This window comes from Heteronotia binoei, chromosome 2 (assembly GCF_032191835.1).
Source record: "Heteronotia binoei isolate CCM8104 ecotype False Entrance Well chromosome 2, APGP_CSIRO_Hbin_v1, whole genome shotgun sequence".
NCBI classification, from domain to species: Eukaryota; Metazoa; Chordata; class Lepidosauria; order Squamata; family Gekkonidae; genus Heteronotia; species Heteronotia binoei.
In genome coordinates this window covers 83,661,900-83,681,610 of record NC_083224.1, presented here as the reverse complement: position 1 = coordinate 83,681,610, position 19,711 = coordinate 83,661,900, and the positions used below count along the sequence as shown (strand labels likewise).

The window sequence follows — 19,711 nt, the reverse complement described above, 5'->3', positions numbered from 1 at the left end:
TTTGTAATTGTGACTCTTTTCCCCTGGAGTTCAAAGCTCAAACCTTCAGGTATTATCCATCTAAACCTCGTGCCATTGTCTCTCAATTTTTCTGTCAACTTTTTGTATGTTCTCCTATCATTTATCACTTGCCTTAGCAGCTCCTTCATGATTCTCACTTTACTGCCTCCCACTATCAATGTCTTTTCAAAATTTTTGTTCACGATCCTTCCCACCATTTCCTTTGTCATTTATTTTATAACAACATCTCTTGGTAAATTATTTTTCTTGGCAAAAAGTGAATTCACTCTGTACATATAGTCATACATATTTTTGGTCTCATCAGGATCTTCTTCTAGGAATTCTGCAATTATTTTTATTATATATCCTTTCAGATCACCTTCCTCCACTTCAGGTACTCCTCTCAGACATATTTGAGTTTCCATCAATTTGCAGTCATGAATTGTCACTTTTTCTTGAATTTTCAACAAGGTGGAATCATATACTTTCATTTTTCCTTCTACTTCCTGCACTTTCTTAACTGTTTCCCCAGTTTCCTTTCTGAGATCTTACATGTCTTTTTTAATCTCTGCAATAATTTCTCCTTTCGATTCATCTATCATCTTCCTGACCCCTCTCATCATTCTGGCTTCCATTGCATCCAATTGTTCCTGCATTTTTTCCATTGAAAGAGCCCTTGTTTGGGGCTGCTTGGCTTCAGACATTTAAAAAAAACACCAAAAATTTTAATCTCACAAATCTTGTATTTAGCTATCAGATTCAAAACATTTGGGCTTACTTTTTATAATAAGCTTTATTTAATCTTCCTTGGAGCTTCCTAGGCCAAGATATGAATTTTTAAAACTTTTAAACCTTTCCAAATATAACGAAATTTTTGACCTCACCAATTTTCAATTTGACTATCAGGTTCAATAGATTAGGACTTGCCGTTTATGGCAAGCTCAATTTCGCCATCCTCTGAGCCCCCAAAGTTCAGATATTGATTTTTAAAGTCTTTAAATTTTCCAAAATGGCGGCCGCAACTTTTTATTATTTCTTATAATTTCTTTTTCCTTTTAAAAAATTCCAAGGAGCCCACAAATAATATGACCAATAGTACTTATCTTCTTACCCTCTTTCAGTTAATTCCAACAATTTTTAATGTCCCAAATTCTTTTTAAAACAATGTTTTTAATTTAGCCTCCCAGCAATGGCCGCCGATGTTTCTCAATGGTATATATTCCTAGGGTAGGTTTTCTTTCTACTGCTTCCTGTTTTTGTTGCCACCAACTCACAAGGAGATCTCACGATACTTGATGTACTTCCTGTCTTGCTCAGATGTGCTGCAGGTCTGTTCCAATGTGACGATGTTGCTTTTACTTCCAAACCGCAAGTAGACAAAACAATAAATTCCTTCTCACTTTTTAGCAGTTTTAACACTGTCCTTTATATTTATAAAATCCAAATTTTGCCTCTTCCTTCCCTCTTCTTCCAAGCTTTCTATACTTTCTTTTCCCACCTTTTAATTTTGTCCCTTTAAGCTATAAATAGCTCCGGAATGAAAAAAATAATCTTCTGTACCTTTTCTTCCAATTATCCAAGTTTCCACTGCTCTTTCAAAGCTTTAGATGAGATGGAGATTGAATGAAGATTTGCTACAGAATAAAGAAACAGACATTCTTAGAAAAGGAAACTAAAGCTTTTTTCCAAGTGAATGATAAAGTGAATGATAAAGAAGATATTGATTTTCAGACGGTCTGGGATGCTTATAAAGCAGTAATGAGAGGGGTGTTGATTACTTTGAATAATAAAGGCAAAAGAAAAAAAGAAAAACAATTGTTGGACATTCAAAATGAAATAAAGAAAAAAGAAGGGGAGCTGAGAAAAAGACCAGGGAAAAAGAAAATTCTAAGAGAAATTTCAATATTACAAACTCAATTGAGACATTTGTTAAACAAAGAAGTGGAATGGAATTTGAAAAGACTTCAGCAGAAATCGTTTGAAGGGGCAAATAAAACAGGAAAGTATTTGGCTTGGCAATTGAAGAAAAAGAGAGAAAATAAAATTATTAATAGAATTGTGATAGATGGAAGAGAAGTGGTTTTTCAAGAGGGAATAAAAAGAGAATTTTTTAAGTACTATGCCAAACTGTTTAAAGGTGTTGAAGTAAAGAAAGAGAAGATGGATGAATATTTACAAAAGTTAAAAATAGAGCCCCTAACTGAAAATATGCAAAAAGTTTTGAACAATCCAATTGAAAAGATAGAGATTGAAGTAGCAATCAACGCAATGAAAAATGGGAAAGCTCCCGGGCCAGATGGATATACAGCTAAAAATTTTAAAACTTTTAAGCACGATTAATACCAAAATTGCAGAAGTTGATGAATATAATAAGAATAAAAGGGAATGTACCAAATGCATGGAAAGAAGCTGTTATTTCCTTGATACCTAAAGAAGATAGAGATGCCACAAATGTAAAAAATTACAGACCAATTTCGTTATTAAATAATTACTATAAAATATTTACAAGAATCTTGGCAGAACAACTTAAACAACATTTGATAAACTTTATAAAGGAAGATCAAGCAGGATTTCTTCCCAAAAGAGAAATAAGAGACAATATTAGGACTGTTGTAAATATTGTAGAATATTATGAAAGACATCCAGAAAAAGAAGTAGCATTCTTTGCAGATGCAGAGAAAGCGTTTGACAATTTAAGCTGGGACTTTATGTTTGCGGTAATGGATAAGATGGAGCTGGGAGAAAGTTTTATAAAAATGATAAAAGCAATATACTCTGAACAAAGGGCAAGGCTGTGTGTTAACGCAGACCTCACAGAAGAAATGAAAATTAGCAAAGGTACTAGACAAGGTTGTCCACTTTCACCATTGTTGTTTATAATGACTCTTGAAATTTTATTGCTGCAGACTCAAGAAGAAAAAGATATAGAAGGCTTACAAATAAAAGGATGTACTTACAAATATAGAGCATTTGCTGATGATATAATGTTTATAAATGAAAACCCCAAACAAGTTATACCTTTGTTGTTAACGAAAATACAAGAGTATGGGGAGTTGGCGGGACTTTCTATAAATAGAGAAAAACCTAAAATTCTGTGTAAGAATATGAAGATGAATAGACAACAAGAATTACAAAGACTAACGGGCTGTGAAGTCACCTCCAAGGTAAAGTACCTAGGGGTGGAGATAACAATGGAAAACATTGATCTGTTTAAAAATAATTATGAGAAGTTATGGCATAAAATGGATGAAGATATGCTAAAATGGAACAAGCTTAATTTGTCATTGCTGGGCAGAATAGCTGCAATAAAAATGAATATTCTACCAAGGATAATGTATTTGTTTCAAACTATTCCTATTGTGAAAGATGCCAAACAATTTGATAAATGGCGTAGGAAAATTTCAGAATTTGTGTGGGCTGGGAAGAAGCCAAGGATTAAAATGAAAATTCTGTCAGATGCAAAAGAGAGAGGCGGATTCCAACTACCAGATCTAAAATTGTATCATGAAGCAGTTTGTTTAGTATGGATAAAAGAATGGATTACATTGTTAAACAAAAAAACTTTTAGTGTTGGAAGGTCATGGAAATAAATTTGGCTGGCACGCATATTTGTATTATGGAAAAAAAAGGCTGGATGGTCTTTTCTCTCACCATTATATAAGAAGTAACCTATTAAATACATGGATAAAATATAAGAAATATGGTGATGAGAGAAGACCTTTATGGATAGTGCCAGCTGAAGTGATAAACATAACGGCTAAAACAGGCGAAGAAAAGTGGCTGTCATATAATCAATTATTAAAAATACAAAGTGGGAAAATAGAACTGAAAACTGCTGAAGAATTGAGTCATAAATATGATTGGTTTCAAATGCAACAAATAAAAAGCTTGGTGGAGAATGATATCAAAACTGAAGGAATAAGGAAAGAACAAACAGAAATGGAAAAAGTTCTGCTTGGAGACAATGAGAAATTAATTTGAAAAGTATACAAATTACTTTTACAATGGTCCACAGAAGATGATGTAGTGAAATCTCAAATGATAAAATGGGCAATTAATGTAAATAAAGAAATAAAGATGGAATCTTGGGAATATTTGTGGAAGAACTCTATGAAACTCGCAACATGTCAAATTATTAGAGAAAACTGTTTTAAGATGATGTATAGATGGTATATGACTCCTAAAAAATTAGCAAAGATGAATAACAAGATGCCAGACAGGTGTTGGAAATGTAAAAATCATGAAGGTTCTTTCTACCATATGTGGTGGACTTGTGAAAGAGCTAAAATGTTTTGGCAGATGATTCAGCAAGAGATGTCTAATATCTTGGGATATAAGTTTAACAAAGTTGCAGAGACTTTTCTGTTGGGATTACAAATGGAAAAATTTCCAAAAGAAGATAGAACTTTAATCTGGTACTTGCTCTCAGCTGCTAGGACATTGTATGCGCAGTTATGGAAGCAAGAAAAAAATACCAGAGAAATGGGACTGGATTATAAAAGTCATGTCATGGAGTGAAATGGACAAATTAACAAGAATATTAAGAGACTATGATTTAGAAGTTTTTAAGATGGAGTGGAAGAAGTTCAGAAGATACGTAGAAAAAGAGTGGAAAATAAGAGGACATTGAACAATCTTTGAAATGATTAAGTTTTTTTAAAACAAGAATATAACTTGTGGTTTTTTAATAGTTAAGGGTACCTTTAATATTTGTTTTTCTTTAAGTAAATAACACTGGCGGGGGTCAAGTAACGGGGGGAGGGGTGGGGGGGAAAGTAAGATATGGGGTAGGTAAATCTTTCCTTTTTTAAGTTGTAAGATATAGATATAGATTTGCTACCATATGTTACCAATAAAATTGTTTTAAACTAACAAAAAAAATTTAAGAGACTAGTGGATTGCAACAGGACAGTGAAATTAGCAAAAATCATCCTCTGCCTCCTCCACCAAACAGAAGTGTCCACCCAACCTTTGGGACCAAGGGGCAGAATACAAATCATTGTGAGAAGTGGGGATTTGTGCAATTGTGAACAGAATTATACATTTTTAGGCTCTTTTGTTTAAACTTTCCTATGATGATAGCTTCTGCTTTAGATTCATGTTAAATGCTGTAACCTAAATTGATCTTCCACAAATTCTGGATTGCCTGATCAATTACTATATAACAGCCAAACCTTGTACTGATTCTGCTGATTTGCTGAAGTTTGTCTTTCACAATAAAGGTAAAGGTAGCCCCCTGTGCATCCCCAGTCGTTTCTGACTCTGGGGTGTTGTTTTCACAAAGTTTTCATGGCAGACTTTTTATGGGGTGGTTTGCCATTGCCTTCCCCAGTCATCTACACTTTCCCTCCAGCAAGCTGGGTACTCATTTTACTGACCTCGGAAGAATGGAAGGAATAGAGAAGCACATTTGCAGGCAGTGCAGGCGAAAGGAAATGAGAACCCTCAGGGCATGATTAATGCGGGTATCTAATCTTACTTCTGGTAACAATGGGACCTTTTCTTTTCTGCCTTCTGGGCTTCAGTGAAGAATTAGCATAGAGGAATGTGTGTGAAATACTGTTGGGCTTTTGATGGTTACGAAATCACCAGGCATGTAATCATATTTTCTAGATCTCAGTCTTATTCATATATGTTCCCAAGTAACTTCAGTTATCTGCTGACTACTTTCTGGCCCAGACTATATTTCTGTGGTGTTTCATGCTTTGCAGAGATACTGGAAAGGAAATAAGGTTTCTGTTGTTCTTTCTGCTGTCCTTGTGACGACACTGAGGGACTTGGATACAGCTTCACTGTACCAGTTCAGCATGATGCTGAATCTTGCTAGTATTATGTGCTATAAATAGAAGTAGAACTTTTGTTGTTGTTGTTGCAATTTAATATTGTATGCTGCTTGTTGCAACTAAGAGAAAGAGATTTAAAGTGTCCCTGGTGGTGTTTACATCTTTACTATATATTTAGAGTAAAAAAATCTCAGATATTGCTGCTTTACTGAAGATAGCCAACTAAACAAGGAACTATGAATTAATGAGTTTTTAAAAACACCTTCAGCAATATACACTAAAATAATTTCTCTCATTCTCATAATGTGCTATTATTACAGCAAGAAAACCTGCATTTCCACCTATTTTCCATGGTGTGCTTTTATCTGGGAATAGCCTCACATCTGCATCAGTGCAGACTGTGGTTGGTTCTAATTTTGTTACCTTGTTAAGTGGGAAATCCTGGTTAGTATTAACCCTCACAATCACCACCAGTGCCGATGTAACTTTACACCATGACCAAAGCTAATGGTAGATGGTGAGTTCACTCTGGAATAGGGTTCCCAACCCTCTCGCCCTAGCGGGGGACCCCAGGTTTTCCAGTCTCTTCCCCGCTCCCCAAAAAAACGGAAGCAGGGGGAGAAACGGCACCAAGGAGCGTGGCGAGCCGCCCCTTCTCCGCTTCACCATGGCTGCTCCTCCGAGATGGGCTCAGGCTGGGCCCATCTCGGAGGAGCAGCTGGGAGGGGGCGGGGAGGGGGCGGCGGCGGTGCAGCGGCATCGCCCACTCCGCCTCTGAGGTGGAGTCGGGGGGGGTGGGCCAGGAGCATGGCGGGGGGTGGGGTGGGAGAGAGAGTGTGCCGCTCTAGGCTGCGCTGGGAAGTGCCTCCTCCTCTTCCTACTTGGTCTCCAAGTAGAGACCAAGTGCACTGAGTGGGGCCAGGGCTGCACAGCAGCCAAGAAGGTCTGAGCGCCTGCTCCGGCTGCAACGCCACTGAGGATGTTCTCCGCAGCTGAGAATGAAACATCTGAAAGGAAAACTTTCTCCAGTAGAACACGGCACTTGATCCCGAAAGATTCTACAAACCCTAATGACGTTACCAGCCGTGAAAACCTGAATTCTTTGATAATTAATCTACTGTTTTTGTAAGAATTAATATTATTACGTTTGTGTTCTAAGTTATTCCAAGTGTGCTTGAATTGGCAAGTTGAGTTACAGGACAATTTTAATCAGTTGGGGGCAGGAGATCCCCTGGTTTGGAGGCCCCTCCCTCTGCTTCAGAGTTGTCAGAAAGCAGGGGGAGGGGAAGGGAAATGTCTGCTATGGGAGACCAGTTCTCATAGGGTATAATGGAGAATCGATCCATGGTATCTGGGGCTCTGAGGGAATTGTATTTTGAGGTAGAGACACCAAATTTTCAGCATAGCATCTGGTGCCTCTCCTCAGCACACACCCCCAAGTTTCAAGGGGGTCCATTTCTATGAGTCCCAAAAGAAAGTGCCCCTATCCTCTATTATTTCCAAATGGAGGGAAGGCATTTCAAAGATGTGCAGCCCCTTTAAATGTGATGGCCAGAACTCCCTTCGGAGTTCAGTTGTGCTTGTCACAACCGTGCTCCTGGCTCCACCCCTAAAGTCTCCTGGCTCCACTCCCAAAGTCCCCAGACATTTCTTGAGTTAGACCTGGCAACCCTACTAGGGAGCAGGTGACTGACCTGAAAGAGGACTATGTTTCTCAAGAGGAGGAGAAAGAAGAGGAGCAGCAGTGAGAAAGCATTTGAGTTCTTCAAGGACCCTTTATCAAGCTGGATGTTTAAAAAGGGAGGATATGTTAAAAAGATAGTTAAAACTTCTTGGCTCTGCCTCACACCGCTATAATTATTACAGAATGTCAAGCAGACTTGAATAGTGAAGGCGGTGTTAGGTGGAGCTGGCATCAGGCTGCACCTTTAGTTTGCACACTTATTTGTTATTTGGGTTGGTCTTAATAAAATATATTACATGGTGTTTGATTTTGGATTTTTATTTGGACCAACATGACTGCAACCTGGTAGACAGACTTCGGTAGTGATTCTGCAGTGTTGTTATTATGTAGCAATTTTAATGCATACATTGTGCTTATTTAGAGCATTTTAGCCTGCTTTTCTTTAAATATGGACTCAAGCCAGATTACAATGATAATAACATACAATTAAAATCCAATAAAAAACCCTAACAGTTCTGTCATCAAAAACAGTGAGGTAACAGTGTAAATAGCCACTCTGAATGCTAATAGTCTATCTTCATAATTGCAACCATCTGAAAAAGAATACTGTTAAGTAGTAGATTTTTCCCCCAGGTCATCCTCATTCTCATTTTATAGATTGTGAATGCAGCATGATTTAGACACAGATTTGTTCTAGGCTATCTTGCTAGGTTAATGTCTTGGGATGAGATTTCTGGACTGCGTTCCAGCACTCTTTTCAGTGATCTGCACTGATCTTAATTTTTTAAAAAATGTTTCTTGGCTACAGGTTTACAAAGAATCTCTCCCCAGATAAAATCAACCTGAGCACACTGAAAGGGCAGGGGCAGTTGACCAACCTTGAACTGGATGAAGAAGTTCTGCAGAATGTATTGGAATTGCCCACCTGGCTAGCTATTACTCGAGTCTTTTGTAACAAAGCATCGATTAGGGTGAGTTAAAATCCCGTAATTACGGTAACTGTGATCAGCATACTCCACTGGGTCTGTTTACTATCTGCCTTCTTTGGATGCTGAATGAGACTTTCTGACAAGAAGATCTGAATATCTTCTTGACTATAGAAGTAGTGTGATAGTGAAAGTATTTCCTGTTCAGTCTTGCCCATCACTCATCCACCTATCACTTCATTGTCTGCTCTGGCCATGTACACAGACCACTAATCTCCCTATTGTATGCTTTGAGATCTGCTGCAGTTACTAGTAGGAGAGGATCAAGTTCTGTATGCCCAGTGCTGCAGACAAGGCAGCCTAATTAAAATTCACTGCTAGTATGTTATACTATTAGGTTTTACACCAAAATTGTACTGATTAAATGTGTAATTGGAGGGATTGTATTTAACAGTTGATGCTGTACACTTTCATATTGGGCATAATATTCTGTTCCTAAAAATTTTGCCCTAAGCTCTTTTGGGAGCAGGAAATTGATTTTTCAGTTGAAGTAAGGGAGTAATCGTTTAAGCTCCATTAGGATTAGGCACAGAGGCACAAATTTTATGCAAAATGGTTTAGGAGATTGTTGATTAAAAGGGCAGCTTTGATATGACCTGTTCCCACAGTAGCGGCCCTATTGGGTCCACTACTTACTATATTTAGTACACAGAGCAGCTTTATACGGCACTGCTGTATTTAACATGAACTTTACTTGTATCATTAGAAAAGACAAGTGGGATCCCACAAGGGCTTTTGGGGGGACATTTAATTTCCCCATCCTCCACTATTTCTTCTGTCCCTTCTTTGTAGGCCCCCATAGTCTCTCCCCTTTTCCCGCCTCCTCTTCTTCCCACCCACCAACCAGCTTACCTTTGTCTGCCTTCAATATTCAATTTTCCTTTCTTTTGTTTCTGCTGGTAGCCTCTGCCTGGGAAAACTATGGACCAGTGGCATTGTGCTGTTGGCTTGGCCAGGCCCAGTAGTGCAGTGGGGAACCTGTAAGGATTTCCAAAGGGAACCTCATCTTTCCCTGTATGCCCCTCCTTTCACTGTTTCCTCTTTCCTTCCTTTTGGCAGCCACAGTATCTCACACTTCCCTGCTTCCTTTACTCCTTTCTAGCCACCCATCAACCAATCTTTTATCTACCTCTTTCATCTTTATTTATTATTTATTTACTTATTTTATACTCCACCTTTCTCCACAGTGGAGACTTAAAGCTCCTCTTTTCTTGTTCCTTTTCTCCTTTCTACTCAACAGCTAACCTATCTTTATCTGTCCCTCTGTCTTCAGCTTTCCCTCCCCCCTCCCCAGCAGCTTCTACCTAGGAAGATTTCTACCTATGGCACACTTGTGTAGTGCTAGCTGCTGGGCCAGGCTGATTTGCATAGTAGGGAACCCCCAAGGACTTGTGAGGGTGCACAAGTATCCCCCTCCCCATGCTATTTCCTCTTTCTTTCCTTCTGGCAACCTCCATATTCTCTCCCCTTTCCCCGCTTCACTGTCTCCTTCTCAGCTATTTACTAACATATGGTGTGGAGAGCCAGTTTGGTGTAGTGGGTAAGTGTGCGGACTCTTATCTGGAAGAACCAGGTTTGATTCCCCACTCCCACACTTGCAGCTGCTGGAATGGCCTTGGGTTAGCCATAGCTCTGGCAATGGTTGTCCTTGAAAGGGCAGCTGCTGTGAGAACCCTCTCAGCCCCACTCACCTCACAGGGTGTCTGTTGTGGGGGGAGAAGACATGGGAGATTGTAAGCTGCTCTGAGTCTCTGATTCAGAAAGAAGGGCGGGGTATAAATCTGCGATTCTTCTTCTTCTGTCTTTTTTCTGCCACTCATCTTCAGCTATATTTATTATTTATTTCTTCCATACCCCACCTTTCTTCACAGTGGGGACCAAAGCTGCTTATATCATTCTCTGGTTCTCCTTTTTGTCCTCACAACAAACCTGTGAAGTAGGTTAGGCTGAAAGTATGTGACTAACTTAAAATCACCCAGTGAGTTTCCAACAAAATAGGATTCAAACTTGAGTCTCCTATACCCTACTCTGAGGCTCTTACCCCTACACTGGCTTTTGTTCAGTGGCTTCTGTTGAACAATAGTAAGAAGCCAGGCCTTAGCTGAGGTGTACAAAACAGGTGGTTTCAAGTCACCCAGTGAAGGCTGCCAGGCCTAGGGTTGCCAGCCTCCAGGTGGGACCTGAATATCTCCCAGAATTACAACTGAACTCCAGACAACAGAGATCTGTCCCCTGTAGAAAATGCTTGCTTGGGAGAGTGGGCTCTATGGCATTATATCTGGCTGAAGCCCCTCTCTTCCCCGAACCCTGCCATCCCCAGGCTATCTCAAAATCTCCAGTAATTTCGCAACCTGGAACAGACAAAATCTACCCAAGCATGATCCTGATGAGGACCCAGCTCTCTCCCCCTGAAATCTGTTTGGCACTGGTGTCACCCCAATCCACATATAAATATCTGCAGATGAGGACCAGACTTTGCTATTATATATACAGGTGATGTTTGTTAATCTCAGAAGTGTTCCTTCTCAGTATATGAATGGAGAAGCCCTTTGGGAATTGAGCTTTCTGAGAAGTATGAAATAAATTGACACTCTTTTTAGCCTTCCCAAAAAAGACATACATTTTTTGATACATATATTAATGGCCTGTACTCAGCCATGGAGTTCTGGAGACTTTCCTTAACAAGTGGTGATGATTGCATTGTTTCACCTAAACAATGCACACTCCTGGTTTGCCCTATATGCCTTTTCCAAGGACCAGCTGACCATTTCTCCTAGAACAAAATTTCAAGTGAGCTATAGCAGGAGAGTGGATTAGGGGTGACAATTTCCACCTATTAAGAAAATTGTGCTCTTAAATCTTCAAAGCTGTTGGATACAGGCTGGTATTATTATTAATCAGTTAATGCAAGAAGCAGCCATTGCTAAAAATGCAAAGCTGCCACAGTTGAGGGAGCATGTTATTCCCAAGGTAAGGCTGCTTAACTGTGAGCAACACCTTTTCTCATGAATAATCTGAGGCAGAGTTTGATCTTAATTTGCAAACATAATTATAAACAATTAGCAGCCCCATCTTTCTGTGACAAATTCTATCACATTTGTATATTTTCCTTCTTCCAAGGAGCTGAACATTGTAGGTATTGGTTTCCCCTTCCTCATTTTGTCGTCAGAACAATGCTGCAAGGTGGATTAGGCTGGGAAAAAGCAGCTAGCCTAAGAAAGTGAAATTCTTAGTTCAATGGGGATTTAAACTAAGATCTCCCCAGGCTTAGTCTTACATGTACAGTTCCTGGCTCTTAACTGAAAGTTAGAAAAGAAGAATCTGAAAAAACTAGCAGAATAAAATTTGTATTTCATTGTCCCTGAACTCACCTTCTCTGGTCTTAGGGCTGCCATACTCAAACAGGAGTTTAAGACATTTGGAATGAAGTTTATTAATAAATCCAACAGCATACTGGGGCTTGAATAAGAATTATGGGTGGCTTTCACTGCAAAAATGAAAGGATGCATTGGTGATTTTCTCCCTGCTCAAAATCTACACCCCTTTGTGTTCCCCAAAAGCAGTTCTGGAGGGCCCCTGTGTATCTGGAGCCATTCTGGCAAAAGTACAACAGATGATGAGGGAAATCAGCAATCCTTTCCATACATGCTCATACATATATGCCAACATAGTGCCTTCTGCTCATGCAGAGGGATCTTTGGATTCAAGTCACTGTCTCTAATTTGGTTATATAATGTATTTATGTGTCTGTCCAGGAAAACCCATGGTACAATAAATCTAAGTCTAAGGAGCTACAGCACTCTCTTACTCCTTTAGCAAATCTCTTCGTTTGTATTCAGAGTACGTTTGATAAGGAATCATTTTGTCCTCTGAGTTTGAATTCCCATGGAGATGCTATTACAGTATCACTTTTCAGAACAGAAGTTCCTTGCAACTGAGCCTATTAGTGTCACCCTGCAACCATTTAGTAATTGCAGCAGCAGTTCCTGTTTATTTAACATCAGCTTTCTTTTTACAGATCCAGTGGACAAAACTGAAGACTCATCCAATTTGTCTGGTAACAGTCTTGCTTACCTTCTTTTTGTTATTATAAGCCTGCAAGTTTGGGTTGTTCTTAGGAGAAAGACATTTTTTAATACTGAAGCATGAAGATATCAGTATCTCTGCTAATCTTCATATTGGTGCCTGGATATTTTCCACATTACTATTTTGATTTACATGTGTATTCCTGTATTATTCCTGTGATTAATATTAGAAGCAGGAAAGAAAGAACAATTGTTTGTTTATTTTGTGTTTTAGTTTTGTGAATTGCCTATCCCCAAATACAAGGGGTGCTGGGCGATATACAACAAATTAAAAACAGCAACATTGTAACATTAAAAATTATTAAAACAGTTATTAAAACAATACCTTTTACATTATGAATAATCTCAGATCAACAACCTTTTCCATACATGCTCATACATATATGCCAACATAATGCCTTCTGCTCATGCAGAAGGATCTTTGGATTCTTAATTTAAACTTAAACCCTCTCTGGACTGTGCTGCTGTCCTGTGGGCAAGATGAGTAGACAGTCAAAGTGAGAAGATGGAAGAAAAGAGAAGAGATTGCCAGCCATGATGCAAACTGTTGCTGTCCTCAACCAAAAGCCTGGCAGAACATCTCTGCCTTGCAGGCCCTGTGGAATTATTAAGTCCCACAGGGACCTGGTGGTACTTGACAGAGAGTTCCACCAGGCTGGAGGCAGAGCTGGCACTAGTCAAGGACAACTGCCTATCTTTGGGGCCAGGGATCACCAGGAGGTTATTTTCAGAGGAGCATAATGCCCTCCTGGGGACAAGGTACCCGGGTCCCAGACCACTCAAGGCCTTAAAGGTTAACACCAAGACCTCAAACCTGATTCAGTACTCCACTGGGAGCTAGTGTAACTGGTGCAGCACTGATTGTATATGTGCTGTCCATGACATTCCCATCAGGACTCATGCTGCCACATTTGAATTAGCGGAGCTTCCAGATCAGACTCAAGGGCAGAACTGTGTAGAATGAGATAGTAGTCTAGCCTGGAAGTGACCATTGTGACTAGGTGGGGGTCCTAACCAAACTCTTGACAAATTGTACCGGTCAAGAGTGTACCAGTCAAGAGGCTGTGCCCCAGCCTCAAGGCTTTCCTCCCCTTCCACCCAACCACAGAACCTCCATCTTAGCTGGATTTAGTCTTAGCCTACTCTTTTTTAACCATCTCACCATGGCCTCCAAACTCATGGCCAGATTATGTGGGGTGGTATCTGGGCAGCCATCCAATAACATATTGCTGGGGAATCATCAGAGTACTGATGCCACCCCAGCCCCAAACTCTGTACCAACTGGGCGAGGGGGCATGTAGATGTTAAATAACATTGGGGAGAGGATTGTCCCCTGAAGAACCTCACATAAGGGGTACCTAGTTGACATTCTCTCACCCAGCACCACCCTGCATCCCCAATCCAGGAGAAATTAGGAAAGCCATTTGAGGGCTACTCCATGGACTTCCATTTCAGCAAGGTGAAAGGTCAAAAGATCATAGTCAACTATGTTGAACGCCACTGTGAGATTGAGCAACAACAGCGGTGCCAATCCGCCTTGATCCAGTTGCCTGTGGAGATCAGCTGTCAGGGAGACCAACACGGTCTCTGTCCAATGGCAGGGGCGAAAGCCTGACTGGAATGGATTCAATGCCAGTGTGTCATCCAGGAAACTCTGGAGCTGCTCAGCTACTGCTCTCTTTCTATTTCCTTACCCAGAAATGATACATTCAAGACTGGGTGGTAATTGGAAGAATCAATAGGATCCAAGGGTGACTTTTTCAAGAGCGGTACTACCACAGCCTCTTTCAGACCCTCTGGATAGACTCCTGTTTCCAGAGACAGATTGATAATGTCTATCAGTGTATCCCTCACCCTCTCATCACTGGCTTTTGTCAGCCATGAGGGACTCAGATCTAAGAGACATGTGGTTAGCCTTACAGCACTCAGGACCAAACATCAGCAGAGGAGAGCAGGCTGAAACTGAATCCAAAGTTGGCAAAGGGGTCTCTAGTTCACATACTGTATCAACATTGATGAGTAGGTCATGGCAGAGCAACAACACTTTCCTTTAAAAAAGTTTGCAAATGCCTCACAGCTAATGACCAAATTACTAGTGTCAAAGACCTAATTATCCTAAGCAATTGTACTGGGTGTGAGCTAGCAGACATGATGAAGGCTGAGTGGAAATCCCTCTTCACAGCCTTTACCGCAACCTCATAGGCTTTCATAGGAAAGGAAAGGTCCCCTGTGCAAGCACCAGTCGTTTTCGACTCTGGGGTGACATCGCATCACAATGTTTTCACGGCAGACTTTTTTACGGGATGGTTTGCCATTGCCTTCCCCAGTCATCTACACTTTCCCCCCAGCAAGCTGGGTACTCATTTTACTGACCTCGGAAGAATGGAAGGCTGAGTCAACCTTGAGCTGGCTACCTGAATCCAGCTTCTGCCGGAATCAAACTTAGGTCGTGAGCAGAGTTCAGACTGCAGTACTTCAGCTTTACCACTCTGCGCCACGGGGCTCCATAGGCTTTCATAAGCATCCTACAAAATGTTATCGAGGCTTCATTGCAGGCGCACTGCCAAACACTCAAGTTGTCTGTTGTTCTACTCAGTATGTTAAGTCTCTGCCTTCACGGCATATGTATATTTGTGAACTACTTTGAAGCCATACAATTCTTTATTGATAACATACTTGGAAGCTGGCAAAAATTGTAGTGCTAGAATAGACTTGGGTCAGCTAGCAGGTCAGAAACAGCTATGCTAAAAGTTCAGATATGATTTCTCTGGGCCTAGTACAAATAGCATATGCATGCCTCCTCCCCTGATCTGATCCCAATCATATAATCTCAAGAATTAGGAGGGGGGGCGTGGCGTCGCACGCATAGGGAATGGACGCCTGAAAACAGAGCTCCTTACTTACCCCTGCCAAATCCACTTAAGCAAGCGCCCAGCGTTGTTGTTTGTTTTCTTTTTTTTCTTTAATTAGTATGGGAACAGTAGATGGTCAAAAATCCAGATCAAAAAGAAACTCAAGGAACTCTGTTAAAGACTATTTTCCCAAAAAGCCTAAGGCTAAGGCCTCAGGAAAAGCAAGCAGCCCTGCAAGCAAGATGGCATCGGGAGAAGGGGAAAACACAGCAGCAGACCTAGCTTCATTTCGTTCTGAGGTAATGGAGGCTTTTCAAAAACTGGAAAAAAATATGACTGACAAAATATCTGCCATGATCCAGCCCCTTTCTGCTCAGTTGGAGGGTTTCAAAACGTCCTTAGAGAAGGTGGCAGAGACTGCAGATTCTGCTTTTAACATGGCATGTGCTGTGCAGGAGGACACTCAGTATTTTTATAAAAGAGATGAATGGGCCACTGATAAAATTATTGCACTTGAGAACCAACTGAAAATGGGGAATGTTAAAATTCGCGGGCTCCCCGAGAACTCTGCCTCTCCCTCTGACCTAAAATCTCTTATAGCCTCCTGGCTATCAAAGGCATTGGGTTTTTCTGAATCTGATCTTTGTGCCCTGGAGGCTGCATATAGAATTGGCCCTTTGCGCACACAGAAAACTTCGTTGCCTAGGGACATTTTAGTCCGTTTCTCTTCTGCCTCAGTTAAATCCAAGCTGCTGCAAAAAGCCCGGGCTATAAATCCACTTCTGCTAGGAGATTACAACATCCAAATTCTACAGGATTTGTCTTCTGAAACCTTGCAAAGGCGGAAAATTTTGAAGCCAATTATTGAAATCCTGAACAGGGAAAACATCAGATATCGATGGGTTGCTTCGTACAAGCTGCAAGTTACTGTACAGGATCGGTCGTTTGTCGCTGGAGGCCTTGACTCAGGCCTAAGCATGCTGAGAGATTTGAATCTTCCTGTTCCCACCGGCCTTATAGAAGCAGTCTCACATGTTCACTCAATAACTTCAGACACTAGATGGCGTCGTGTGCCTATGAACCGTCCTGATCGGCCTGTTTCTCCTAGAAGCTAAACGCTGGAACTGTTGCTATGCAGAAATCTTCCCTTTTTTGTGTGGATTCTTGACGTCCCCCCCCTTTTTTTTTTTTCCTGACATATAAGCTTTGCCTACTGAACTGCTGAATTATAAGCTTTGCCTACGTGTAACTCTGTCACGGCTTAGAAATATGCTGATGATTGTTTCGTGCCTATGAAGCAATGTTTATATACGAAATTGGGGGGTCCCCCCCCTTTTTTTTGGTTATTTATATCTTTTGAACACAATGTTATGAATGTGAGGGAGTTATTAATTCAAATCAACTCATTAAAGGAAATCTTCTTGGTTGATTGGGTATGCATGATTGGAAGAATGGGGTGACTTGGAATATATGGTTTGAGTAGGAGCTGGAATGGGGAGGCTGGGTGTTGAGTGAGGGAGTGGGAGAGAGGGAGGGAGAGAGAGTGAGTGAGGGGGGGTAGATCAGAGTGAGAAACTTGAATAGTATGATTAGGGTTTTATATCAATATATTTCTTTCTACTATGAGTTAATGAATTGTCAGGACCTTTTCCCTTCCTGTGTGAATTGTTGAATGGAAATGAATCTGTGAGACAGAGGGTGGGTAGGGAATGTATGTGTGTGTCAGTTTGTGCCTTATGCTACTATGAAGGTTTGGAAACTTGTTTCCCTCACCATCATATCTCCCTACATAGGCTTATAAGTGGCTGAAGGATAGTTGGTGGGGAGTGTTTGGGGAGACCAGTATTTAATAGCGTTCATAGTTCTGTTTAAAGTTTCATTGTATTTTTATCATAGTGTCTTAAGTCTTACAATAACTTTGTGATCGAGATCTGATGCTGTTACACATGGTATATTAGTTTGCCTGTAATTATCTTTAATTCACTAACCTGAGTTGGTAAAAGGCACAGGTTTTATTATATGTGGCTTTCTAGGCATTTTAGCCTTGACTCGATCAGCTTTGTTTGGCCTTTCATTATAAACTTTCTATACATTCGGCTCTGTTATTCTGTTTATAAATTTTATTTTTGCTGGGTTGATAGTGTTAAATATAAGCATTTTTGGCAGAGAGGGAGAATGGAGAACTTCAGTTTTTTTTAATTAGCTCCATTTGGTAGTTGTTGCTAGTTGTGTGGTGTCTTCAGTAACGAAGACTTCCGCTTCAAATTTATCCTTTTAAGTAAATAGTTGTTGTTTTCCCAAGTTTGGGTTAACAGAGTTGGAGGGTGAGTTAGTGGCTAGTGTCTGTTAATGCTAGACCACTGGTGTTGGTTATGGTTTTTTGTTTGTGTTACGGGCAGCATAACTGTATTGAATTATTATGGATTTAGTTGGAAGTTTTTTAAAGCCTTTGATCTGAAATCTGTCCTCATACCTTTGAAATTTGATCTACAGGATTCGCCTCTAGCTATCCTGGTGGCACCTGGGTTCAAAGCTATGAATTGCAATAATTTTGATAACCTTGGTTATTTCCTCTTTCAATTATGGCAGAGTGCCACTTGAAATTTCTATCTCTAAACTGTAATGGGCTAAATAATTTAATTAAGAAAAAACGGGTTGCCTCTGCCATCTCTCATCAGAAACCAGATATAGTTTTTTTGCAAGAAACTCACCTTAAGGGTAACCAGCCCAAGGTCTTCCAGTCAAAATTTTTTGCTCATCAATTTCAAGCTTACGGGTCCTCCAAAGCAAGAGGTGTGGCCATCTTAATAGGTAAATCAGTCCAATTCACTTTTGAAAATTCCTCAATTGACCCTAGGGGTCGGTATATTTTTATCAATGGGGTCTTTAATGGTAGCCCTTATACTCTGGCATCGGTGTATGCTCCAAATGATGGACAAATTGCATTTATTAAAGATACGTTGTCACAACTTCAAACTTTTCATAAAGGGCCCATTATTTTGGGAGGAGATCTCAACTATGTTGTCAATCCTTCTTTAGATAGATCTCAAAAAAGCCTGCTACCTCTATCTGCCAATAAATGGTCTCAATCAAAAGATTCGAATGGCCAAAATGATTTAGCTCAAATCTTTCAATCCTATAATCTGTCAGACATTTGGAGAAGCAGGCATCCAAAAGAAAGAGACTATACCTTCTTTTCTTCTCGTCATCAAACTTATTCCAGAATAGATTTTCTTTTAGTTTCGGATTCTATTTCTAACCTTTTTTTTAAAGTAGACATTGGCCCAATGATTTGGTCTGATCATGCATGGTTGGAAGGTTATATGTCAGGAATCACTGAAAGATCTTTTTCTTTTAATTGGAGATTGGATAGTAAACTTCTGTCTATGAAATCGGTTACAGATTCCATTGAAAAAGACATTAAAGAATTTTTTCAATTCAATACTGAGTGTGGAGTACCTCAGCATATAGTTTGGGACTCGTTTAAAGCTGTAATTCGTGGCAGATTTTTGGCTATTGCCTCTTCGTATAAAAAAGAAAAAGACAAAATTAGATCAGATTTGGTTGCCAACATTACCAAATTGGAAGAGAAATTCAAAAAATTTGGTAGCAAAAAAACTTATTCAAAACTTCTTATAGAAAGGAAAAAATTAGAATCTTTTGACGTCTCCAAGATTCAAAAACAAATGGCTTATATAAAACAAAAATATTGGTTTCGAACTCCTCAATCCCTTAAACTCCTATCATGGAAGGTTAAAAAGAGAATATCCTCAATGGCTATTTCTTCCATTCGTTCTAAATCCGGTACCTTGAAACATTCCACTAAGGATATTGTAGGAGTTTTTAAAAAATACTATTCATCTCTATATTCCTTCCAGCATCAGACCTTATTTCATCTTTTTTAGACACTCACTCAGTTATTAAGCCTGTTTCTCCTGAGGTTAAATCCCTTTTGGACAAACCTTTTACTGCACTTGAAATACAGGAGACTATCAAGTCTATGAAATCCAATAAATCTCCAGGCCGAGATGGCTTTATACCAGAATTTTATAAATTTTTTAATACTTTGTTGGCTCCCATCTTGGCGGACGCCTGTAATCAGTTTGTACAGTCTGGTTCTTTTCCAGTTACTTGGTCACAGGCAAAAATCATTCTTCTTCCAAAGAAAGACAAAGACTTGCTAGACCCTAGTTCATACAGGCCGATATCGCTCCTTAATTGCGATTACAAGATTTTTACAGCAGCCCTGGTGGCTAGGCTTAATACTTTTATAGGGAACTACATTCATCCTGACCAATCGGGCTTTATCCCACACCGTGAG

The 19,711-nt window shown here is 40.0% G+C and overlaps 1 protein-coding gene across 1 annotated transcript in view; it reads left to right on the top strand.

Annotated features, from left to right (window-relative positions):
• The window catches only part of BLTP3A (bridge-like lipid transfer protein family member 3A), a 145,397-nt gene that overhangs the window by 38,375 nt on the left and 87,311 nt on the right, over nucleotides 1-19,711 (top strand). Inside the window, exons 2-3 of the mRNA XM_060231451.1 lie at nucleotides 8,276-8,438; nucleotides 12,472-12,510. Of these exons, the coding sequence (XP_060087434.1) occupies nucleotides 8,276-8,438; nucleotides 12,472-12,510 (202 nt within the window). The remainder of the gene's footprint in view (nucleotides 1-8,275; nucleotides 8,439-12,471; nucleotides 12,511-19,711) is intronic.